The sequence below is a fragment of the Ornithorhynchus anatinus genome, chromosome 5 (assembly GCF_004115215.2).
Source record: "Ornithorhynchus anatinus isolate Pmale09 chromosome 5, mOrnAna1.pri.v4, whole genome shotgun sequence".
NCBI lineage: Eukaryota > Metazoa > Chordata > Mammalia > Monotremata > Ornithorhynchidae > Ornithorhynchus > Ornithorhynchus anatinus.
Window position 1 is genome coordinate 50,784,742 of NC_041732.1, and position 26,266 is coordinate 50,811,007.

The following is a 26,266-nucleotide window of genomic DNA, read 5'->3' on the forward strand; positions in this document are numbered from 1 at the left end:
GATGAAAATTCTATGGATATACCCCCAGAATGATTCTGGGAAAGATGTGTCCCCGGTGTCGCTAAGTGTCGGAGACGACTCGACAGTATAGGACAAGACCAGAACAAGCGGGGAGCCTGGGAGGTAAAAAAAAAACAACAAAACACCAAAAAACAAAAAACAGAAGACCTGCTTTCCTGCCTATCTTCCCAACCTAGAGCAAGCTGTTCATTTTATTTTGAACCTCAAAATGTGAGTGTGTGTGAAAGAGGATTTGTGTAGGAAGCTGCTGTGTGCCTCCTTTTAGTTCATCATTCAGTAACTGCTTGAGGATCCCCACAGCATTTATGTACATATCTCTGAATTATATGTTATAAATTATTTATATTAATGTCAGTGTCCCCATCCAGAGAAGCAGCATGGCTCAGTGGAAAGAGCCCGGGCTTGGGAGTCAGAGTTCATGGGTTCGAATCCCAGCTCTGCCACTTGTCAGCTGTGTGACTGTGGGCAAGTCACTCTCGACGAGCGGGTCTCCGCTCTCAACTCCACCCTCTCTACTCATCTCGACTCTCTCGCCCCCCTTTCCCTCCGCCGCTCTCGCTCCACTAACCCACAGCCCTGGATCACCTCCTCCGTCCGCCTCCTACGCTCCTATGCTCGAGCTGCTGAGCGCTGCTGACGAAAGTCCAAGCACCGAGCCGACCTCACACACTTCAAATTTATCCTTTCCTGCCTTAACTCTGCCCTCTCCTCCGCCAGGCAAAGCTTCTTCTCCTCCCTCATCGACACCCATGCCCGTCACCCCCGCCGATTGTTCCGGACCTTTAACTCTCTCCTTAGGCCCCCTGTTCCTCCCCCTCCCCCATCTCTCACCCCCAATGATCTGGCCACCTATTTCCTCACGAAAATCAACACGATCAGGTCTGAGCTCCCCAAAGTCACCCCTCCGCCTCTCCCCTCCCCCCCAACAACCCCCTCCCCTACTTTCCCATCCTTCCCTGCAGTATCCTCAGAGGAGATCTCCTCCCTCCTCGCAAGTGCCACCCCCTCCACCTGCGCCTCGGACCCCGTTCCCTCTCACCTTCTTAAAACCATCGCCCCTGCCCTCTTCCCTTCCTTAACTTCTATTTTTAACCACTCAATCTCCAAGGGCTCCTTCCCCTCTGCCTTCAAACATGCCCACGTCTCCCCCATCCTAAAAAAACCCGCTCTTGACCCCACTTCCCCCTCCAGTTATCGTCCTATCTCCCTACTACCCTTCCTTTCCAAAATCTTAGAACGAGTCGTCTACAATCGATGCCTAGAATTCCTTAACTCCCATTCTCTCCTAGACCCCCTCCGATCTGGCTTCCGTCCCCTCCACTCTACCGAGACTGCTCTCTCTAAGGTCACCCATGACCTCCTTCTTGCCAAATCCAATGGCTCCTACTCCATTCTGATCCTCCTTGACCTCTCTGCTGCCTTTGACACTGTCGACCATCCCCTCCTCCTCCATACCTTATCTCACCTTGGCTTCACGGACTCTGTCCTCTCCTGGTTCTCCTCTTACCTCTCTGGCCGATCATTCTCGGTCTCCTACGCTGGAGCCTCCTCCCCCTCCCATCCTTTAACTGTTGGAGTTCCTCAAGGGTAAGTTCTTGGCCCTCTTCTGTTCTCCATTTACACTCACTCCCTCGGTGAACTCATCCGCTCTCACGGCTTTGACTACCATCTCTACGCAGATGACACGCAGATCTACATCTCCGCCCCTGTCCTCTCCCCCTCCCTTCAGGCTCGCATCTCCTCCTGCCTCCGGGACGTCTCCACCTGGATGTCGGCCCGCCACCTAAAACTCAACATGAGCAAGACTGAGCTCCTCATCTTCCCTCCCAAACCCGGTCCGCTCCCAGACTTCTCCATCACCGTGGATGGCACGACCATCCTTCCCGTCCCGCAGGCCCGCAATCTCGGTGTCATCCTTGACTCGTCCCTCTCGTTCACCCCACACATCCTATCCGTTACCAAGACCTGCCGGTTTCACCTCTACAATATCGCCAAGATCCGCCCTTTCCTCTCCACCCAAACGGCTACCTTACTATTACGGGCTCTTGTTATATCCCGGCTAGACTACCGTGTCGGCCTTCTCTCTGACCTCCCTTCCTCCTCTCTCGCCCCGCTCCGGTCTATTCTTCACTCCGCTGCCCGGCTCATCTTCCTGCAGAAACGATCTGGGCATGTCACTCCCCTTCTTAAACAACTCCAGTGGTTGCCTATCGACCTCCGCTCCAAACAAAAACTCCTCACTCTAGGCTTCGAGGCTCTCCATCACCTTGCCCCTTCCTACCTCTCCTCCCTTCTCTCTTTCTACCGCCCACCCCGCACGCTCCGCTCCTCCGCCGCCCACCTCCTCACCATCCCTCGGTCTCGCCTATCCCGCCGTCGACCCCTGGGTCACGTCCTCCCGCGGTCCCGGAACGCCCTCCCTCCTCACCTCCGCCAAACGGATTCTCTTTCCCTCTTCAAAACCTTACTTAAAAATCACCTCCTCCAAGAGGCGTTCCCAGACTGAGCTCCTCTTCCCCCTCTACTCCCTCTGCCATCCCCCCTTTACCTCTCCGCAGCTAAAGCCTCATTTTCCCCTTTTCCCTCTGCTCCTCCACCTCTCCCTTCCCATCCCCACAGCACTGTACTCGTCCGCTCAACTGTATATATTTTCATTACCCTATTTATTTTGTTAATGAATTGTACATCGCCTTGATTCTATTTAGTTGCCATTGTTTTTACGAGATGTTCTTCCCCTTGACGCTGTTTAGTGCCATTGTTCTTGTCTGTCCGTCTCCCCCGATTAGACTGTAAGCCCGTCAAACGGCAGGGACTGTCTCTATCTGTTGCCGACTTGTTCATCCCAAGCGCTTAGTACAGTGCTCTGCACATAGTAAGCGCTCAATAAATACTATTGAATGAATGAATGAATGAAGTCACTTAACTTCTCTGGGCTTCAGTTCCCTCATCTGTAAAATGGGGATTAACTGTGAGCCTCATGTGGGACAACCTGATTACCCTGTATCTCCTCCAGCGCTTAGAACAGTGCTCTGCACATAGTAAGCGCTTAACAAATACCAACTTTATTATTATTATTTAGACTGTAAGGTCGTTATGGGCGGGGGAAGTGTCTATCACTGTATTGTACTCTCACCAGCACTTAGTGCTTGGAGAAGCAGCATGGCTTAGTGAAAAGAGCACAGGCTTTGGAGTCAGAGGACGTGAGTTCTAATCCTGGCTCTGCCACTTGTCTGCTGTGTGACCTTGGGCAAGCCACTTTACTTCTCTTTGTCCACAGTTACCTGATCTGTCAAATGGGGATTGAGACTGTGAGCCCCACGTGGGATGGGGACTGCATCCAACCTGACTTGCCTTATCCACCACAGTGCTTAGAACAGTGCCTGACATAATAAGCGCTTAACAAATGCCATTATTATTATTATTATTATTATTATTATTATCTCTGCCTGTTTCCTCGTGTAAAATGGAGATTCAGTTCAGTGCTTAGTACAGTGCCTGGCACACAATAGGTGCTTTAATGCAACAGTTATCATTATTAAATACCACACTCCCTATTCTCCTTCCTGCTTAGACTGTGGGTCCCTTGTGGGGCAGGGACTATGACCGATATGATTGTCCGGTATCTGCCCCGGCATTTAGAATGGTGCTTGACACACAGTAAGTGCTTAAAACGTACTACAATTATTATTTTTATTCTCTGTGCCTCAGTTACCTCAATGTAAAATTAAGACTGTGAGCCCCATATGGGACATGGACTGTGTCCAACCCGATTATCTTGTATCTACCCGAGAGCGCAGTATAGTGCCCGGCACATAGTAAGCAGTTGATGAATCTCATTAAAAAATGGTTGGCAGCAGTTGCTGCAATTGATGATGAGGAGGAGAAGATTGGTTTTCAGTACATTTCTGCCTCCATCTCTCTGCTGCCAACCCTCCCAGCACCGTGGCCAAGATGGAGCCCAATCAGTTGTATTTGTTGAGTGCTTACTGTGTGCAGAGCACTGTACTCAGCATTTGGCAGAGCAGCAGCGTGGCTTAGCGGAAAGAGCACGGGCTTGGGAGTCAGAGGTCATGGGTTCGAATCCTGCCTCTGCTACATAGCTGTGTGACCTTGGGCAAGTACTTAACTTCTCCTCAGTGCCTCAGTCCCCTCATCTGTAAAATGGGGATGAAGACTGGGAGCCCCACGTGGGACAACCCAATTATCTTGTATCTAACCCAGCGCTTAGAACAGTGCTTGGCACATAATAAGCACTTAACAAATACCAACATTATTATATTATTAGAGTACATGTAAAAAAGCTATTCCCTGCCCACAATGACCTTATAGTCTAGAGGGGTGTCCTGAGCTTTTCAGGTTCCGAGGTGGAACCCCCCCCCCCCCCCCCCCCCATCTAATTCCATAACGTACCAGTGGTGCTGCCTCACTTTCCCCCAAGTGCCTAGAGGAGAGGGTAAGGTTGGCAATATTACTGATTTTGACATTTTGGTCTTCCTGCCTCTTGTGCAAGAGAATAGGGAGTGTGGAATTGAAAAACTGCTAAAATATGGCCGGTCAGGCAATGGAAGCTGTGATCACACCAGATTCCCTGCCCCACCTCCCAGCCCCCTCCCTTCGGCTTCCCTTTAAAGCATCTACCAGTTAGAATTCTTTCGCTCCCATGGCTTCAGCTACCACCTCTAAAGGGATGATCGCCAAATCGACATCTCCAGCCCTGATATCTCTCCCCCTCTGCAGTCTCGCATTTCCTTCTGCCCTCCAGATAGCTCTACTTGGATATCTTGTCACCTGTAGACTGTAAACTCCTGATGGGCAGGAGACATGTTTACTGACTCTTTTGTATTTTATTCTGTGAAGCGCTCTGCCCACAAAAGTGCTCAGCCCTCAAAAGTGCTCATTAAATGCCATTGATCAATTGACTTGCCTTTGAGAACTGTCCTTTGCACTTGATCAGGATTCATTGATTTCATTATTTTGAAATTAAAAATACCAGATTATTGTTTTGTTGCCCATTAGGGCCTATTTCTAGAGTAATTGTTCTTCTTTTATTTTTGAAAATCATGAGCAGTATTTTCCCAAACCCTGCACAGAATAATTGATCACAGTACCTAGTGCCTTTGTACATTTTTTCTTATTAAAGAATATAATGCAAGAGAATTTTTTTTCCAAATGTTACTCTGTAGTCGCTCCCATGCCTTTCATGAGGTTGTTTCCCCACCTACAATGCAAATACAGTTTTTCAGAGAATAATTTGAGCATACCTTTATTGAATTTTACCATAATTAAGTTTACTTATAGGAAATGCTGATTTTGTTGGCTAGGCGGTGGGTGCTAGGAACAGATATTTCTTTGTTCTTTTTGTGTGTTAATAGAGTCCTGAGTTAAAGGTGAAACAAAAAAAGATAATTAGGGAACATTTTCCAGGCTAAAAATGAGACAAAATTGCCTCTGGAGCTCACTTCATCCTCATCCAATAATCCATTAAAGGCCCGGTGTTGAATTTTTTGTTCGGTTTACATTGAAGGCTCAGTCTCCAGTGAAGCTCAGTAGGTTTATCACAGTCAGTAGCGGTGGTGATGGTCTTTGAGTGCCTGAAATTGTGAGTACCATGAGAGACTGGGGCCATGTCTAATTCCCATCCGGGCGCATTTAAGTAACTTGCATTCTAATCTGAGTCCCTGGATTTGCATGGTGGGCCCTGTTAACTATAGAGATAAATTAAATTGGTTAAAAACTACTGTGGAAAAACTTCACCAGATTATGTTAAACTTAATTGGGATTGCCTGAAGTTTGGGGGAGGTATTGCACTTACTTCAAATCATTTGGATGGATGCTTTTGCAGTTTTTCCAGTTGGAATTCTAGTTCAGTCAATCAGAATCACAGTGATGTAAAGATGGGCTATAAAGGTTAAATCTGGCTTCAGAGATAAATGGTAATAGAGACTAGAATTTAGACCAGGAATTCTCATCAACCATATATGGTATGAAGTCTTTTATGTACTTATTCTTGCCCATAGGGCTTGTCATTTTAGGTAGAGTAGATATTTTTAGGAGTGTAGAAGTTTTGCTGTGCCTGTACTGGAAAACTGGGAATTAGACAAATGCTCTTCAGTAGTGCAAAATGCAGTGCTGTGCACAGATTAAGTGCTCAATAAAGAGCATTGCTTGACTAATAATTGCCTAGTTTCTAAGCATCCAAGAAAAGTGAAGGAAACTTTTAGCATTCTCTTCTAGTATTCTCAGGTAAAATGTGGAAATTAAGAGGAGTAAAAGGGTTCTAGTGTTGTTTCATTGATAAAAGATGTTAAACTTTTCCAGTCTATCCCAACCAAAACACTGAGTCATGAGTGTTGATATTGTGGGACCGGAAAAGGCCTCTTCCCATCTTAGGCTGTTTGTATCTAAGTAGTTCAAGCAACTGATGGTTTACCCAATCCTTAAAGATCTACTAGGATTAACAACCACAAAATCAGAAAGCTATTTCCTTGTTTAGCAAATTGTCCTGTGCACTTTCTTCTCATAATTGATGATCAAAGAGTCTAATGTTTTGGGTGGTGACAGATTAAAAAATAGGCTCTTATACTAATTTAACAATTTTTCTTTTTCCTTTCTCCTTTTCTCTATATTTTAGGTAATGTGGCCTTAGATAACCTACAGATAAAAGAAAATGCACTGGTAAGTATTTTTGATAAATGCCTCCTTCTGTAATACTTCTGAATAGTACTAGGTTCTTAAGTAGAATAAGGGAAGGTTGCCAAATCAGCTAATTTGTTAAACTTTTGGCATTTTTGCATACCTTTAAGAAAGTGAGTACAAGGGAGTGCATTTGTCTCAGAAGCATGCTACCTGTGTTTATTCTTGGAAAATTTAATAATATCAAGCTGCTTGTTTTGGAGGGTTGTAGGAGAAAGATTTCTCTTTTCACATTGGGAATTGTTCTAATTACGAATGTTAGCACTAATCCCAGTTTTTCTGGGTCTGGTTTAAGCAAAAAATTATTAGTGTTACCATTGCAACTGTGACTATTTTATCTCTATCATTCAGAATTACCTTACAGAGATTAATAAAGTCAAAATATTTGCTTTAACATGCAAAAATAAAAATAGAAGAACAAGTAATGTAGCTTATCAGTATTAGGGCACAGCTAAAGAAGAGAAATGAGTATTTTACATAATGAAACGATTCTTTTGATCATAAAATGAGATGACTGATTTTTAATTTAAAATTGGTCTATTCAGAACACAATTAAATTCAGTCCTTACCCTCTGGATTTAAAATTTAAGTAATACTTAGGAAAGCATACGTGAATGGATTCTTCGGTGTTTCGAAGACTTAAAATTGAGCTAAGGAAAGTATTGCAACTTTGAGTTTTGGACCTAGTTTTCTGGTAAAGCTGGGCTCTAATAGGCTGTGACCTGGCCTTTATAGTCAGTAGCTGGACTCTGTTGGGTGCTTACTGTACTAAGTGCTTGGGAGAGTACAGTACAACTGAGTAGGTAGACCTGTTCCCTGCCCATAGTGAGTTTACAGTCTAGCGGGAGTGTACATATAGATTTCTTTAAGTTACATCAGGAGGAAGTAGAGCTATGAAGTAGAGCTTTTTATTTTGAGTCTAGAGGTAAGCAGCAGACTGAGATGGAGATGCTTTGTGGGGCCTGACCCTTTTTTGACGTTTGACCTATTTTCCCCTGCACAAAATTGTATGAACAGCATATTTTTTGAGGAAGAACTGGCAGTTTAGAAACCAACTAAAAAGTGGAAGGTAAATCAGTCAGTCAGTGGTATGAATTGACCACAGTGTGCAAAGCAAATTGCAAAACACTGCATAGGCACCAATAGAGTTAGCAATATTTGTAGTTTTTGTTAAGTGCTTACTATGTGCCAACCACTGTACTAGTCAGTGTGGTAGATATAGGGTCATCAGGTCAAAAACAGTCCCTCCCCTTCAAGGGGCTCACAGTGTAAGGAGGTGGGAGAACAGGTATTGAATCTCCATTTTATAGATGAGGAAACTGAAAGCCCCAGAAGTTAAGTGACTTTCTCGAGGACACAAGTGGCAGAGGGTGGAACGGGGGTTAGAACCCAGGTCCCTTGACTCCTAGGCCCACATTCTTTCCACTAGACCATACTACTTCTCCTCGTCCCTGCCCATAAGGAATTTACGGATGAGAGGGTGAGTAAAAGAGGATAGCAAAGCTGTGTGCTGTTGGGCCTGGAAAGATGGTGGTTTTGTGACGGTATTGGAAAAGTCAGGAAGAGGTGATGGTTTGTGACAGAAGATGAGGAGTTAGTTTGGACATATTGAATTAAGGTTTTGATGGATGGAGCAGACGCAAATGCTCTGAAGGCAAAAATAAAGATTGTACAACAGGTGAGGAGTCGGGGCCTGAAAGGTAGATATGAGTCATCTGCATAGAGGTGGTAAACCGTTACCTTTGAGTGGGTGGAGTTGAGAGAATTAGGAAGTAGAGGATCCAGAGTTAAATCTTGTGGACTTCTCCACTAAAAGAGTGAAGTATTATATATCTGTAATTGATTTTGTTGTCTGTCTCCCCCTCTAGACTGTAAGCTCCTTGGGGGCAGGGACCATGTCTACCAACTCCATTTTACTCTTCCAAGCACTTGGTATAGTGCTCAGTGCTCAATTCATTCATTCAGTCGTACTTATTGAGTATTTACTATGTGCAGAGCATTGTACTAAGTGCTTGGGAGAGTACAGTACAATAATAGACACATTCCCTGTCTAGGGAAGTGGGGTCTATCATTTCTTTTATGACGAAACACTTCCTTTTTCTCAAAGAATTCTCATTTATAGAAGTTACAAGTACCAACCTCATAAAAGAGACAACTAAAATTTTTTAAGCATGTTTCCAGCTCACTTTAAGATTTTTCTAAAGTACAGTAGAGATTATAAAGCTTCCTATATTTGATCCTTTGGCAGCAGTAGAGAAAGTATAGGTAGGAAGCAGGGGATAAATTCAATATCTGAATTATTACAGATTTGAAGTGAAAAAGGCCTGCATAATCCAGGTTTTACTGTAATTAAGGAATAAAGTCAGTTATCTACTCATGGTAAAATCAATTTGCCCATTGTTCTGAAAAAATAGAAAACGTTTTTGGAGAATTTTAGTCATTGGAAGTTGATTTAAAAGTGATGTGTTTCCAAAATTTGATTTGTATATTTATCTTTTTTTTCCTTTCCATCTAAGAGTGAATTAGATGTACCTTTTAAAGTAAAAGCTGGTCAAATAGGTAAGTAACACCGTTGCCAATTATTGCAAAGCCTCTAGCATTGTTTAGTCCCAAGAAGATTCTGTTCTTTTGAATCTGGTCGTGTGAAAGCACAAATGGATAAGGTCTCTAGGCACCTTCCAGTTTCTCAGAGAGAAGAACCAGTACCCAGTCTCCATTTCCTTTGTCCCCCCTTGTGAGACAGGAACAGTGTCTGATTTGATGATTTTATATCTACAACAGTTTTTGGCACATGTAATCACTAAATGCACCGCCTAGCCTGAGTCCCTATTGAATTGCGCCTTGCCCCCTCCTACCTCACCTCGGTCTCTCTTTCTGCAACCCAACCTGCACACTTCGCTCCTTTAGTGCTAACATTCTCACTGTGCATCCGTGTCGACTGTCTCCCCACCGACCCCTCACCCACCTCCTGCCTTTGGGCCTGGAATGCCCTCCCTCCTCAAATCAGACAGATAATGATTCCCCCTACCCTTCAAACCCTTATTGAAGGCACATCTCTTACAAGAGACCTCCCCAAACCAACACCCCCCTTTTCAACATCTCCCACTCCCTCTGCGTCACCCTGACTTGCTCCCTTTGCTCTCCCCCAACCCCACCCCTCCAGCCCCACAGCACTTAGGTACATTTCTTTAATTTTATTTGTATTAATGTCTGTCTCCCCACCCATCTTTAAGCTCGTTTAGGGCAGGGAATGTTACTTTTTTGTTGTATTGTACTTTCCCAAGTGCTAAGAACAGTGCTCTGCCCACAGTAAGCACTCAATGAATGAATGAATGAATTGCAGTTTGTGTTTGGAGGACTGATTTTCCAATTTGTTAAACTTACTGAGGACATTATTCTTGCTTTCTAAAGTGGAAGCAACTTAATTATTGTGAATAAAATGTCATAAATTGTGAATACTCTGTGTTTGGACCGCACTCAATTACACTTTTTTGGCTTCCTATTTGAATATGTATTTTTAAAATGAATTTCTTTTTCATCTTTGAAATTATTTAATTTTTCTGGCTGAAACAACTCCAGTGGAGACCTTTAGAATCGCTTTGACTCACAATGTAAAGAGAGTGCCAGGGTACATTTTATTTCTTTCATTCTGTAGTATTTGTATTTCTATTCAAATTGGTCTAGGTAGACAGCATTGAATGCCTTGGGATGTAATTATTTTTGTGTGAAAACACTTGTACTTGCCACAGTGAAGTAGAGAGCTAAGGAATGGATTGTTATGCTGGAATCTGAGTTGTAGACTCAGTGTGCCTTTGTGTTGCTGAGTGGCCCTGGGTAAATCATTTCACTGGGTTGAACCTCAGTTTCCTTATTTGGTAGATGGATTCCTTTGGGGTTGTAGCGTGAAGGAGAAAAAGATACTGGAACGCATTCCCCTTTGCCAGTGCAGGTCAGATTTCTTGCCTGCCTCTTTACTTTTACCAATAAAAAATACCAGATGAGAAATTCACAAAAAGCCACCCTGATTTATATCGTTATAACATATTATTTTTGTACATTCTAAAAGAGCAGTACAGTTTCTAGAAATAGGATTCATTTCCAAGTATTGGAAACTGACAATTATCTCGTGTGTTTGTTCTTACCTGTCCAATTATATTTATGTTATTACCTATCCAATCCTGACAATTACCTCTCCATGTGTTTATGTTATTTTCATCTTTCCCTTTAATTGCTGATGCTCATCATTGTGTTTCTTTTTGTCCTCAACCTTTTGTCACTCTCCAAGCCTCTTCTAATTTATTCTCTTTATGATTTTACGGGGGCTTAGTTATTGAATGAAAGTAGGAAGAATATAACAGTCCCAAGGTTAAAGTGCCAGAGAGGCTGTCGGAAGTGTAAAGAACTTAATTCCAACGTAAATTTTATCTAATATGCTTTTCTTAGGACCTTTTAGCCTTTTAGCCTTAAGATCAAATCACACTTTGCCTACCTTTTGAGAGTGACCTACTTATGTTTGCAAGTGTAGTTTTCCCTTGTTTTGTCCCTTCTGTAAAAGTAAAAACTTTATTATCATGTATCAGTTGCATAAAATAAGATTGACTTTTTAAAAAATTTTAGACAAGCTTACTTTGAAGATCCCTTGGAAGAATCTCTATGGTGACGCAGTTGTTGCAACTCTAGAAGGCTTGTACCTACTTGTTGTCCCTGGAGCAAGTAAGTCACTTTAAAACTTCAAACTTGTCCAATAATATCAAAACCCAAATTGAATTTCTCACAGAAAGAGGTTCAGTGTCTGTAATGTCATGGTGTCTGCTAATTCTGTTGTACCGTACCCTCACAAGTGCTTAAGACAGTGCTTTGCACAAAGTAAGCACTCAATAGATACTATAATAATGGTAATAATAACTGTGATATTTGTTAAGCACTTAGGCCTTGTACTAAGCACCGGGGTGGATACAAGCAAATCAGGCTGGACACAGTCCCTGTCTCACATGGGGCTCACAGTCTCAATTCCCATTTTATAGATGAAGTAACTGAAACAAAAACAAGAGAAGTGATTTGCCCAAGTTCACACACCAGACAAGTGGTGGAGCCAGTATTATAACCTTCTGACTCCCAAGCTCATGCTCTGTCCACTGTGACATGTAATTGAGTGATTAATAATAATAATAATATTTGTGGTATTAGTTAAGTGCTTACTATGTGCCAAGCACTAGTCTAAGCACAAGGGTTGATACAAGATAATTAGGTTGTTCACAGTCCATATCCCTCATGGAGCACACAATCTTGATCACCATTTTACAGATGAGGTAACTGAGGCACAGGGAAATAAAATGACCCACCTAAGGTAACTCAGCAGACATATGTCAGATCTGGGATTAGAACCCACAACCTCCGACTCCCAGACCCGGCTGTTTCCACTAGGCCAAGTTGCTTCTCGCATTGATGCCTGTAAGAGACGCAGCAACCTGCTACCTGCACCCTGGAGAGATTCTGAATCTGTTTGCCTCAATATAAACTTGTTCCAAACCATAGAGGATAGTTTCCATGCCTTGAATGAAAATGGCATGCCTTCAGTTCTCCTAGAATGCAGGTGTTATGTTCCTGATAAACCCTGCCTTGAGAATTCATCTTAAACTCTCTGTGCCACATACCTGTGCACACCCATTTCTTTTGACATTCTATCCTGTTTTATCCAGGTAGATGGGTGTTGTTGGAATCAGTCAGTCAGTATTTATTGAGTGCTTGCTCTGTTCAAAGCACCATACTAAGCACTTGGGTGACTGCATTGCCAAAGAGTTGGTAGAAGCGATCTCTGGCCACAAGGACCTTACAATCTATGGGGGCAGACAGATATCGGAGAAGCCAAAAAAAAAAAAAAGTTGGTATTAAGCGCTTACTATGTGCCGAGCACTGTTCTAAGCGCTGGGTTAGACATAGGGGAATCGGGTTGTCCCACATGGGGCTCACAGTCTTAATCCCCATTTTACAGATGAGATAACTGAGGCCCAGAGAAGTTAAGTGACTTGCCCACAGTCACACAGTTGACAAGTGGCAGAGCCGGGATTCGAACTCATGACCTCTGACTCCAAAGCCCGTGCTCTTTCCACTGAGCCACGCTGCTTCTCGTAAGCAGTGTGGTATAGTGGATAGAGCACGGGCTTGAGAGTCGGAAGGTCATGGATTCTGATCCAGGCTCTGCCTCTTGTCTGCTGTGTGACCTTGGGCAAGTCAATTCTCTTCTCTGGGCCTCAGTTGCTTCATCTGTACAATGAGGATTGAGACTGTGAGCCCCACGTGGGACAGATACTCTGTCTAACCTGATTTACTTGTATCCACCCCAGCGCATAGTACAGTGCCTGGCACAGAGAAAGCACTTAACAAATACCATTATCACTGTTGTTATTATTAATAAAATAAGTTGGCCTGCTGTGGAACTGCAGGGCCGGCCGACTCAGAGCCTCCGGAAAAGCACGTAGTTTGGGAAGGCAGTGGCTTTGGATTCCAAGGATTGTGCCTGGAGTTGGAAGGATGGTTTTTTTTTGTTCTTTTTCCTTTTTACTGTCTTTGCTGATGTGTCCTGTAAAAAGAACACTATGACCTAACAGTGTCCAGCCCAGATTTTATAGCAAAAACATGTGTTACAGAAGAACTGGGGATGACTGACTGGAAGAATGATGCATTTTTCCAAAATTTAATGTTGGTATTTGTTAAGCGCTTACTATGTGCAGAGCACTGTTCTAAGCGCTGGGGTAGATACAGAGTAATCAGGTTGTCCCACCTGAAGCTCACAGTTAATCCCCGTTTTACAGATGAGGTAACAGGCACAGAGAAGTTAAGTGACTTGCCCACAGTCACACAGCTGACAAGTGGCAGAGCTGGGATTCGAACCCATGACCTCTGACTCCCAAGCCTGGGCTCTTTCCACTGAGCCACGCTGCTTCTTTCATGACAAAATCTCCCTGTCCTCACTTATCCTCACTGAGATTTCCTCAAGTCAAGAAGAGAGGGACAAGGCAGGTGTAATTTTTATTACCAGAATGAATTGCAGGATTTGGGAATTGGGGAGGAACAAGAGAGTTTATGCAGCACCTACTGCATTCTTAGCAGCTGGAAACAGTATCCGGGTGAGAATGAGACACGGTCCCCTGCCCTGGTGACAGACATGTAAGGAAAGATGAACCGATAAAAACACAAAGGCAACCTAAGAGACTGAGAAAATGATAAATATAACCAGAGCAATAGGGTATTGTGACTAGTGGAACAGGGTTTCAGGCGGCCTGTGGTTCTGTCTCCAACATTCACAACAGCCCTCTTAGTGTTCTAAGATTTGTGTAGGCATCCTGCCAAAGTTTAAGTCCTTCTGGCCCAGTGGCACAGGGCAGGTCAGGAGCGGCACCTCATGTAGGCACGGTAAAAGGGTGTCGGGGGTCTGAGAGGTGCCGTTTAGCTGTTCGGTGGTTTGGAAAGCCAGTTGGGAAATACCCATCCCCAGTATTTAAGTTCTTCCCAGCCTCAGGACATTTTTTTTTCTTGTTTCTGGGCAAATCCTTCTTCTGTTAGCAGTAAGTATAGCTTTTTTTTTTAAAGCTCAGATTCTGATTCTTTCATTTGCGTGTGATATTTTGAATTCTCCCTCGTTTTTCCCAATTGTTGGTGTAAAATACAAAACAATGCTAGTTTGGAAAGAGATTGCATTTCATCGTTTCATTTTCATTAGACTCTTTTGTAATATTAAATTGCGTTGATTTTTCATTTTTTTCTATCTCATGTAGGTATTAAATATGATGCTGAGAAGGAAGAAAAATATCTGCAGGATGTTAAACAGAGAGAGCTGTCAAGGATTGAGGAAGCCCTTCAAAAAGCAGCAGAGAAAGGTCTGATTGTGCTTGCCCAGCTGTATATTCAGTTCATTTGGGGGAGTTGATTCTCTTTTTCGATGTTTTATATGTTTCCACCAAAAGCGATTTTTTAAAAAAATTCATATTTCTGTTTTAAAAATGAAACCCCAGAACTGGGTATAATCATTTTATTTCATAGGTCATATTGTGTAGGATATTTGCATTTGCAGAAAGTAAAAAGTACTGGCTTGTTACAACTCTCTAATATTTATTCACTATCATCATTATTTCAGTCTTTCCAGATGCAGCTTTATGGCTCTGGCTAGGTTGTCATGATTTCATTTATAAACTTGTGACATTTGGGACTTCTTTAGTTGCTTGAAAGACTGTATCAAAATCCCGGTAGGAACGGCAGGACTTAGAGACAGTTTGTTTTCAATCTCTCCTCCATCCTGAATGTTGTTTTGTATGATGAAGGCAGGGGGTCCAGACTCCTCTTTGACCCAGTTTGGGAATCCAAGGGTGCTTTGTGGGTCCCCTTTCTTCTAACAATCCATCGTAGACCCAGAAATGGATGAAAACTCAGCATGAAGTGCAGGGAACTTAGGTTTCGCTTCTGATCTTGACTCTGACCTTGTGGTCAAGTGAACCCCCATCCCTATTCTTTTTCTTCACAGATGTGGCAAAATTGTGACACCAGATCTTCGCTTATATTTCTACGACTGTGTTGTGTAGTACTGGCGTGTGTCCAGGGGGCAAAAACGAGATCCTGTAGATTAGGGTATGACCTCTCTTTTCCTTCCCTGCCCTTCCTAGGCTGCTTTTAGTCTGTCCTAAATTGAGTCAGTGCCTATGATCTCCCAGTGACTGAAGGATTTCCTTAAAGCTGGAGTTTGAGGGAGAGAGAGGGCTGAGTTTGGAAACATGTGCAGTGCAGTGTTTATGTGCAGTGAGTTTGGAAACATGTCCTGTTGGCTCTCAGATAAAACAACTGGGATTTTTTTTTTTCCAAATAGGTTTGTTTGTTTTAGCTCGGATAAAAACAATTGACTTTTGGCAAATAAACACGTTTCTGAAGTATTCATAATGAGATTAAGCATTAGGGCATGGGGAAATTGAGAATCTAAAGAGAAGATTGAAAATCTAATGAGGCTGTAATTTTAATGCAGGTTGGAGTCTTTTTCAAGTGTCTTGGCTATTTCTATCAGTTTGTATTCAATAGTCAACTTTCACAATTTGATTTTACTTTGAATTTTTGCCACCATTTAAAAAGTTGTGGACTGTGACCACAATTTTTATTGATTTAAGACAGAACAAAGTAAAGTTGAAATGGGAATGATATATTTATATATATACACAGACACACATATATATATATATATATAAGTAAGGGCAGGTAAGACTGTTAATGGGATGTCTCTTTTTTCTTTGTCTAGTACCTGATTATCAATGCCTAGAAATTATTAGAATTTGGCTGCATTTTAGAAGGTGGTTTGCATTTTAAAATCAATTGATCAGTGGTATTTTTGAATACTTTGTGCAGAATAGACTGTAAATTTATTGTAGGCAGGTAATGTTTCTACTAACTCTATGTTGTACTCTCCCAAGCGCTCAACACAGTGCTCTGAGCACAGTAAGTGCTGAATAAATACTGTTGATTGATTGCAGAGCACTGTACTAAATGCTTGGGAGGGTACAATAAGATATGATTCCTGTCTTCTAGGAGCTCACAGTTTAGCTGGGCAGCCAGAGTTCTTTAGTCACAGGAATAACAAATATACTTTCCACCCTAAAAAATTGGTCATGTGAGACATATAAAGATGAAATCAGACTTAACATTGACTTCTTGTCTTTGTGGGTGATTTATTTTTTCAACTCAAATCTGAGGCATGTGGTTGAGTAAATATGAGGGAATTTGCTGTGAATGATCATTGTTTTAGATGGAAAAGTCCTCTGTTTTGTTTGACTCTTGTGTGTTTCCTTTTGTGATATGATAAATATAACATGTGCTATAGTGACGAAGCCAAAAGTGGGCTCTGTCAAATTTTAAGGGTGACCTTTTCGGCTTATATTTGTACTCTCTGAAGAACAGGACTCCTTGAGGGATGTTAAAAAGAACTGATATTGATTTTTTTGTGATATAGCGATGCCTAGCCCTTATATGCGGACGAATATTAAGTGGGAGGAAATTGCCCAGGAGAAACCGGTCTTTCAGGGTTGGCAAAATAAAACCTCACTAATCCCAGCCACGGGATGTCGTAAAGGAGGATAAAACTGAATAAGTGAAAAGTCCAAATGGTGGATATCTATTTTAATATGCAGTTTTCAGAGAGTACTTTTCCTATGGGTATGACCTAAACCCAGGAGTCTGCGGCTCTATCTTTTTAAGGCAGATGGAGATTGAGGATGTTCCTCCTATTTTTTAATTTAAGAAAACATAGTTTTTTGACAGTTACACCATTAGAGAAGCAGCGTGGCTCAGTGGAAAGAGCCCAGGCTTGGGAGTCAGAGGTCGTGGCTTCTAATCCCAGCTCCACTGCTTGCCAGCTGTGTGACTTCGGACAAGTCACTTAACTTCTTTGTGCCTCAGTTACCTCATCTGTAAAATGGGTATTAAAAACTGTGAGCCCCACATGAGACAACCTGATCACCTTGTATCCCCCCAGCGCTTAGGACAGTGCTTTGCACACAGTAAGCACTTAACAAATACCACCATTATTATTAATATTTAAAATAATTATCTATGACTTGCACAATAGAATCAGAACTTAAATTTCTTTTAGTTTTCTAGCATCAATTAAAAAGGAGGCAAGAATAAAGACAATATGCCCTTGTCGATAGAGTCATGGACTGAAAGTTTGGGAACATGGGTTTCAGTCCCACAGCTCTTTCACTGGCTTACTGGGTTATATTTGGCCAATTCGTTAACCTCCCTGTGCCTCAGTTTTCTTATCCTGTAAAATGAGGATAAAATACCTGCTCTCAATATCTCTTGGATTGTGACAGAGGGATTGGGTATGATCTGATAATCTTGTTTGTTCCTCAGCAAACACTTAAGCTGCATGGCACAGTGGATAGAGCATGGGCCTGGGAGAGTTGGAAGGTCATGGGTTTTAATTCCAGTTCTGCCACTCATCTGCTGTGTGATCTTGGGCAAGTCACTTTACTTCTCTGTGCCTCAGTTAGCTCTTCTGTAAAATGGGGATTGAAACTCTGAGGCCCAGATAGGACAGGGACTGTGTCCAACCTGATTTGCTCGTATCTACCCCAGCACTTAGTACAGTGCCTCGCACATAGTATATGCTTAACAAATACCATTATTATTATTATTAATAATAAATACTATAACTGATTCCTGTAATTCATGTGCTTCCAATCTGCATTCCCAAAGAGCACGTCTAAGAGTTTTTGATTTAAATAAATTGAGGAAATATTAAATTCTTGCTAGTCATTCACTGTCACTCTCATCATCTTTATTGTCATCATTAGTATTGATTTGTGTCCCCTCTGTGTACAGCACCATTCAAGGAATGTGGGTAGTACACACTGGAAGTCAAAGACATGGTTTCTTCCCTTGAGGGACTTAAAATCTAATGGAAGTGACAAGCTGACATAAATGACTAGATATGCTGTAAGGGAGAGCTATAAATAATACAAACCAAAGAGAGCAATTCATGAAGTAACAGATAGATTTATAACTGAAGGTCGAGGGGACGGTTGGCTTCCAAGAGTAGAGTTGGAAAGGCGGGGAGAGATGTGGTTTGGTGGAGCTGAATGGAGAAGGGAGTGACGTGAAGAGGGATGATCTGAGCGATAACCCACGCACTCTGCTCCTCTAACCCCAACCTTCTCACCATACCTTGATCTCATCTATCTTGTTACTGACCCTAGCCCATGTCCTGCCTCTGGCCTGGAATCCTATGCCTCCTCAAATCCAACAGATACTTACTCTCCCCACTTTCAAAGCCTTATTGAAGGCACATCTCCTCCAAGAGGCCTTCCCTGGCTAAGCCCTCCCTTTCTCTTCTTCCACTCCCTTCTGCATTGCCCTGACTTGCTTCCTTTATTCATCCCCTCTCCCAGCCCCATGGCACAAATGTACATATCTGAAATTTATTCACTTCTATTAATGTCTATCTCCCCTTCTAGACTATAATCTCATTGTGGGCAGGGGAATGTGTCTTTATTGTTATATTGCACTCTCCCAAGCCCTTAGTACAGTGCTCCGCACACAGTAAGCGCTCAATAAATATGATTGAATGAGTGAATGAGTTGGAAAATTCTGAAATGGCTACTGGAGGAAGAAAAATAGGCTCTCGGAAAAGTCAGCGAGAACCAGCAAAATCTTACTTGTTTTATGAAGTGATACTTGATTGTTAAAACAGTAGTATATTTGTATATATTGAAAACAAACCATTTTACTGCAAAGTGTTTAAAACAGTTTGCCTTTTGATTCTCGCTACCATGCGGATGAAGGTGCCCATTCAGGGGAGTTCATATATGGCTTGGAGACCTTAGTTTACAAGGATGTCAAGCCTGGTGGGTATGCATGGTTATTTATATTACTTGAAATGCAATAATAGTTCGGCATAGCCATAGCTAGTTGTAATGAGGTCCCTTTGCTTTTTGGTCACACTTGAGGATATCCCATATTTGAAACTAATATATATCTTTTAGGGGAAAGTGGTTTTTCAAACTATTTTAGTGGATTTACATTTTCTAGACTTCCAATTGCTTGGTATGTAATCTGCGTAATTAAATGACATGAGTTGAAATTTCAAACTCAAAAAGAATGGTAGAACTTGGAAATTTCTTTGGTGGATGCTCTCAGGGTGGCCCTCAGATAATTGATTAGGTTGCCTCAGATTCTTATCAAAAGTTAAAACATGCTGTGTTTAATATAGAATTAATAGCATGAAAATCTACGAGTATCAGAGTTCGCTACATTTTGTTAAGTTTAGAATGATGTGTTTGGCTAAATGTTATTGTTTTTCGCAACCAAAGGTGAGTAATCCTCTTAGTCACTAAATTGCTCTTTAGATTTAAGAATGACTTTAGAAATATAGAATCCTATATTTATAGATATGTAATATAGAATAGTGAAAAACAAAGAAATGATATAACAGTAACAGGTAGAATGAATAACCGATAAAACTAGATTGAAATAGCAGTTAATGAAAATAGAGTATAAACAAAAACAGTGGGAAGCATTTTGGATCAGATATATATGAATCCAACCAAATTTTGGGATAGTTTAGTTTCTGGATTAGAGATTTATGGATTGGTTAAACTCTGTAGTTTCATAATTTAAGTGAATCGCTAACACTTTTGGAAAAAAGAAAAGAATATATATATTCCGCTGGGGTATCTCGTTAAGGGTGGAATCCTTTTCAATCTGATTCCGCAGGTGTCGGGATTAAGATGGGACTTCTATGATAGGAATAGCTAGCTAGTTATGACTGTTTTCCTTAATTGATCTGGATATTGCAGTCATATTGAGACTGACCATAGCAACTACATCTATTAGGAGCATCTGCAGTCAAGGTGGTTATGTACTTAAGGTCCTGTTTTCCTCTTATACCTTTTCTTGTCAGTTAATTAGTATGCTAACTTGCATTTTATCCTTTTCTCATGAAAATGCTTCCATTGAAAAGGACGTAAACGTAAAAAGCACAAAAAATATTTTAAGAAACCTTTTAAGGGTCATGATCGTTCTAAAGGTAGGTAAACCTAGCCTTTTAACATCATGTACTATCTTGTGCATATTCCAATTGCCACATATTTCCTTTGTATCTGTAGTTATATTTGTAGATTGCAACACTTGAAAACCAACTTCTATTTTAAAATTATTTTTAAACAAGTTTTATATCCTATAAATAGGTTATTTAATGCAAAAGAAACAAAACTGAAAGATGGCAGAATGCTATTTCTCTTTACATGTTGTGTAGCTCTGTTGTATGTCTTGTATGTCAGAATGAACTTCAAATTGTGCAGTTTAATGACTGTGCTTTTATTTTCTATTAGATAAACCAAAGGAAGCCAAAAAAGACACGTTTTTGGAAAAGTTGGCAACTCAGGTTATAAAAAATGTACAGGTCAAAATCACAGACATTCATGTAAAATATGAAGACGATGTAAGTTTTAACTTTGCATTTTTTTACTAAATAAAAGATAGGCTTTATTCTATTGCATTTTTCAAAGGAGTATTAAATCATAAGATATTTTATAATTTCATAGGTCAATTGAATAGCAAGTACAAGGCTCTGAGCTTTTTCTACCCCCAAAAGACATTTGTACACGTAAAATAAATACTACAAATCCACAGTAAGACTAAATGAAGAAAAAGTAGTTTTGTAATTTCTTTGCATCTGCCTTTTGGGGGAAAAAAATCAATTTTTTAGAATATGAACAGTTGAAATTTATGTACATTTTAAATTTAGAGGAAACAAATAGACAAATGCTCAAATTATAACTGTGCAGGGGTAATGGAAATTGATGGGATGAAGCCATTTAAATGTAAAATTATGTCTTCTGCAAAATGAATATGAATTTGATGTGTTTGAGCATTGACATTAAATGTTCACATTGGCTGTGGAAATTCCAATCTTCTATGGCAAGCATTGAGAATATATTCTTTCAAATGCCTTAACTTTTATTGTTTTATACAATTTCATAAATTTTAAAATTTTATGATCTGGTTCGTTGATTAAGCCTAAAAAGATGGAGAGCACCTGCTTGTTAATGTTCTGTCTACAGTACAGAATTTACTAATTAGTGTACCTCTCAGTAGAATTTTTGGATTTTGAGAGCAGTCTGCTCTTCAAATTTGATTTTTTATTACCCTCTATTAGTCAGTCAATCAAGGGTTTTTATTAAGTGCTTACTATGTGCAGAGCACCATACTAAGCACTTGGGAGAATACAATGCAATCGACTAGGTAAACACCCTCCTCACCCACAGGGAGCTAACAGTCAAACAGTCGTATTTGCTGAGCGCTTACTGGGTGCAGAGCACTGACTATACTAAGCACTCGGGAGAGTACAATATAACAGAGTTGGTAAACGTGTCCCCTGCCCACAGTGAGATTACAATCTAGAGGGGGAGAAAGACAGCAATATAAATAAATTATGGCTAGGTACCTAAGTGCCGTGGGGAAGTTTACTGGGGGAACTCACAGTCTAGAGTAATAGCTCAATAGTCAGCTATTTTCTGGTGAGTCTTTTATATTTTATAGCAACCAGAAACTATGTGGAAATGTAAAATTTTTAATAGTCCTTTTTAATGTATACATGTATATCTATATTTTATTCACAGATCACAGACCCAAAACGGCCTCTCTCAATTGGAATGACTCTGGGGGAACTGAGCTTATTGGTAATTTGATTTATTGCAAGTTGGGATGTTGATCATTTTGTGGTACTTGTAAGGTGTTATTTTGTGGTCATTGGGATCAGTTATAGCCATCAGTTATAGTTGTAGCGTGTTATATAGATCCCTGCTTTCTTCTAATAATAATAATTGTGGTATTAAACGCTTACTGTGTGCAAGCATGGTTCTAAGCACTGGAATAAATAGAAGGTAATTAAGTTGGACACAGTCCCTGTCCCACATGGTGCTCCCAGTCTTAATCTCCATTTTACAGATGAGGGAACTGAGGCACAAAGAAGTTAAGTGACTTGCCAAAGGTCACACAGCAGACACCTGGCGGAGCTGGGATCAGAACCCACGTCCTCTTACTCCCAAGGCCATGCTCTTTACTCCTGCTGTGTCTGTGTGGAATCTTGTTGCTGCACTAATGTTCATATTGTTGCCTGTTTAACCACAAGTTTTATCCATTTATATGTCAGATAGTTCCCCCAGACTGAGAATAAACAGCTGTGTCTGTAATTGGATAACGAACAGGTGAAATAAGATGTATTTAAAAATAAAATATTTGCTTTGACTAGTAATCACCTGATTGCAAAATTAGATGTTTTTACAGAAAGGGAGTGAAGCTAGTTTGATTAAATACACTGAAAGAATACCATTTCATTTTGAATGAAAGACCTGGAATGTAATTTTAAGAAGACTGTAGTGGTTGTTTTGTGGAACACGTGCACAAAACCAAAAGCCTGATAAATCATTGACATGAAGTCATAAGTCATTTGTAATTCTTTAAGAAGCCCTCTAGATATTTAAAAAAAATCACTTGTATAGAATTTTTAATTCTGAATTTTGGTTCATAAGAAAGTAATTGTTTATAGAAAGGCATTTAAAGATGAATTGTTGGAGGGATTCCCCAGTTACCACTTTTAATCAGCTCAATAAAATGGAATATTAAGCAAAATAGCTCTAGAAGAAATTTAATTCCCCATGGAATCCATTCACTACAAATAATTTATCCATTCCAATATTATGAATTTTTGGGGTTTAAATGCTACTTCTTCTGTGGATTTTGATTCATATGAGGAAAGTAAATGTTTATAGGAACACTTTTAAAAATAAATTGGTATAGTGACTCCCCAGTTAGCACTCTTAGTTATTCCAATAAAAATAGAATATTTAAGCAAAAGAGTGCTAAAAGAAATTTCATTTCCTATGGAATCAATTCACTCCAAATCATTTACCCATTCCGGCATTATGAATTTTTGGGGTTTAATTTTTTTTTCTTTCTCTCAATTCAGACTGCCAATGAAAACTGGACACCTTGCATTTTAAATGAAGCAGCAAAAATCATATACAAGGTAATGCACTTAGCATCTCTGTTTTCTTATCTGGACCCCGAACATGTTTTTTGGCATTTACTGGAAGACTCATTGATATTATGATGTGATTGATGTGAGATGTGGTGTTCTTTACCATTATTAATCAGCATTTTGTTTTACATTTAAATTGCAAACAAATTTAGATCAAAGAAGTCCATAGCAATCTTTTATGCTGTAACATTATTGAGCAGACTATGATTATTTTTGAGAGATTAAAAGGATGCATTCTAATTCTTTATTTTATTTTCTATTTTTTTCTCTCATAGCTTGTTCGTCTTGATAGTCTCAGTGTATATTGGAACGTAAACTGCAACATGTGTTACCAGGGATCAAGGGAACAGATATTGGTAATTCAGTCTAATTTTTCTTTATCTAGATATGATACTCTTCAATCAGGTGTATTTTGGTACTTACCATGTGCCAAGTTCTGTATGAAGCACCTGGGAGAATACAGTACAATAGAGTTGTAGTTCCTGCCCTCAAAGAGCTTAAATCTCGTGGGGGAAGTATAAAGATAAGTACATTTATGTCATGGGGCTGTGGCTGAGTGGGTATCAGAGTGCTTAAAGTATATAGACCCAATTGACTAGGTGACCCAAAAGGGAAGGTGAATTGGATGGGGAAACGAGAAGTTAGTCCGGAAAGAGTTCCTGGAGGAGATATGTTAATAGTATGGATTTGAAGATGGGGAGAATGGTATTTTGTTGGATCTGGAAGGGGAGCGGGACGTGAGAAGCAGCATGGAGTAGTGGATTGAGCACAGGTCTGGGGGGTCAGAAGGTCACAGGTAGAAGCAGCGTGGCTCAGTGGAAAGAGCCCGGGCTTGGGTTCATTGGTTCGAATCCCGGCTCTGCCACTTGTCAGCTGTATGACTGTGGGCAAGTCACTTAACTTCTCTGTGCCTCAGTGACCTCATCTGTAAAATGGGGATGAAGACTGAGCCTCACGTGGGACAACCTGATTACCCTATATCTACCACAACGCTTAGAACAGTGCTCTGCATATAGTAAGCATTTAACGAATACCAGTGTTATCATTATTATTATTAATCCCGTCTCTGCCACTTGTCTGCTGGGTGACCTTGGGCAAGTCCCTTCACTTCTCTGTGCCTCAGTTACCTCACCTGTAAAATGAGGACTGAGACTGTGAGCCCCATGTGGGACAGGGACTGTATCCAACAGTTTTGCGTGCTTAGTTTGTGCTTAGTGCAGTGCCAGGCCCATACTAAGTGCTTAATAAATGCCATAATTATTATTACTACTTGAACAAAGGATCAATAGAGAAAGAGATGAGATTGAAGTGTACAGTAAGTAGGTTCATATTGGAGTAGCAAAGTGTATGGACTGGGTTGTAGTGGGAAAGGAGTGAGGATAATTTGTTTGGGATATTGACTCCTTAATAGAATTAGCTCCCATTGTGTTGCAAGTTTTGGAGGGCATGATTTGCTCATTTTCTCACTATTTAGTCTGGCCTTGGTAAGGAAGGAATTGGAGTCCTGCTCTTGACTCCGGAGTGGGTCCCAGAGGATCCAGTGGAGCAGGCTTTAGCGATTTTGGATGACACGTTCTTCCTTATGGTGTATCCAAATCCAAAGCATACTACTTGAAGAAAAATGAGTTTTTACAAGAACTTCAAAATTACGGCCGTTCACCATTTGTGGCTGCAACACTGCTGAAGATTTCAGTTTTGAAATCTTATTTTTATATGTGGACATCAGTGACTGTCTTTATGGGACAAAAAGTATTCTTTTGTCCCATACGTACATAAGTACAGTTAATCTTAATAACTGAGTCCAATATCCGCTTAACTGTTATAGGCCCATTTTTTGAGAACGTTGTCTTAATGGCTCAAGTGACTCTAAACTAATAATGATTGTATTAAGTGCTTAATATCTGCCAAGCACTGTGCTAAGGTCTATCATAGCTACAAGATATTGATGGTGATGGTATTTAAGCACTTACTCTGTGCCAAGCACGGACACAACTCCTGTGCCAATAATGGATTCTAAAGCCCCATGATAATAATAGTGATAATTGTGGTATTAAGCACCTACTATGAGCCGAACATTGTTCTTTGTGCTGGGATAAATATAAATTAATCAGGTTGGATACAGTTTCCTTCCCAAGTGAGGCTCACAGTCTAAGTAGGAGGGAATAGGATTTAATCCTCATTTTAGAGATGAGACAACTGAGGCACAGAGAAGTGAAGTGACTTGCACAAGGTCACACAGCAGACAAGTGGCAGTGCTGAGATTAGAACCCAGGCCCTCTGACTCCCAGGCCCGTGCTGTTTCCAGTAGCCTACGCTACTTCCCAAGAGAAGAAGAATAGCTATTTTATCCCAATCATTCCAACAGTCATATTTATTGAGTGCTTACTGTGTGCAGAGCACTGTACTGAGCACTTGGGACAGTACAGCACAACAATATAACAGGCATATTCCATGCCCACATCCAGCTTGTGGTCTAGAAGGAGAGGCAGACTAAATAAATTAATTACGGATATGTACCTAAGTGCTGGGAGGCTGGGGTGGTGGTGAATAAAAGCAGCAAGTCAGGATGATGCTGAAGGAAGTGGGAGAAAAAGAGATGAGAGAGAGATGAGACCCCGAGACCTGTGCTCAATCCACTACTCCATGCTGCTTCTCACGTCCCCCCACCCCTTCCATATACAACAAAATACCATTCTTCCCATCTTCAAATCCATACTATAATCGTATCTCCTCCAGGCCTTCCTGATGTGCCTTCAATAAGATTTTGAAGGTGGGGAGAGTAATTGTCAGATATGAAGAGGGAGACTATTCCAGACCAAAAGTAGGATGTGGGCTAGAGGTCAGAGGCGAGATAGGTGAGATTGAGGTACAGTGAGTAGGTTGGCAGTAGAGGAGTGAAATGTGTGGGTTGGGTTGTAGTAGGAGAGTAGCGAGGTGAGATAGGAGGGGTCAAGGTGATTGACTGCTTTGAAGCCA

At 41.1% G+C, this 26,266-nt stretch overlaps 1 protein-coding gene across 4 annotated transcripts in view; it reads left to right on the plus strand.

Annotated features, from left to right (window-relative positions):
- VPS13C (vacuolar protein sorting 13 homolog C) overlaps positions 1-26,266 on the plus strand; it is a 176,898-nt gene that overhangs the window by 13,031 nt on the left and 137,601 nt on the right. For 2 of the 4 annotated variants that reach the window (XM_029065834.1, XM_029065837.2), the window contains exons 2-11: positions 6,653-6,696; positions 9,231-9,273; positions 11,332-11,427; positions 14,490-14,591; positions 19,032-19,094; positions 20,210-20,275; positions 20,580-20,689; positions 21,870-21,929; positions 23,219-23,278; positions 23,566-23,646. In XM_029065834.1, coding sequence (XP_028921667.1) covers positions 6,653-6,696; positions 9,231-9,273; positions 11,332-11,427; positions 14,490-14,591; positions 19,032-19,094; positions 20,210-20,275; positions 20,580-20,689; positions 21,870-21,929; positions 23,219-23,278; positions 23,566-23,646 — 725 coding nt within the window. The remainder of the gene's footprint in view (positions 1-6,652; positions 6,697-9,230; positions 9,274-11,331; positions 11,428-14,489; positions 14,592-19,031; positions 19,095-20,209; positions 20,276-20,579; positions 20,690-21,869; positions 21,930-23,218; positions 23,279-23,565; positions 23,647-26,266) is intronic. The other 2 variants (XM_029065835.1, XM_029065838.2) reach the window with 1 other exon arrangement.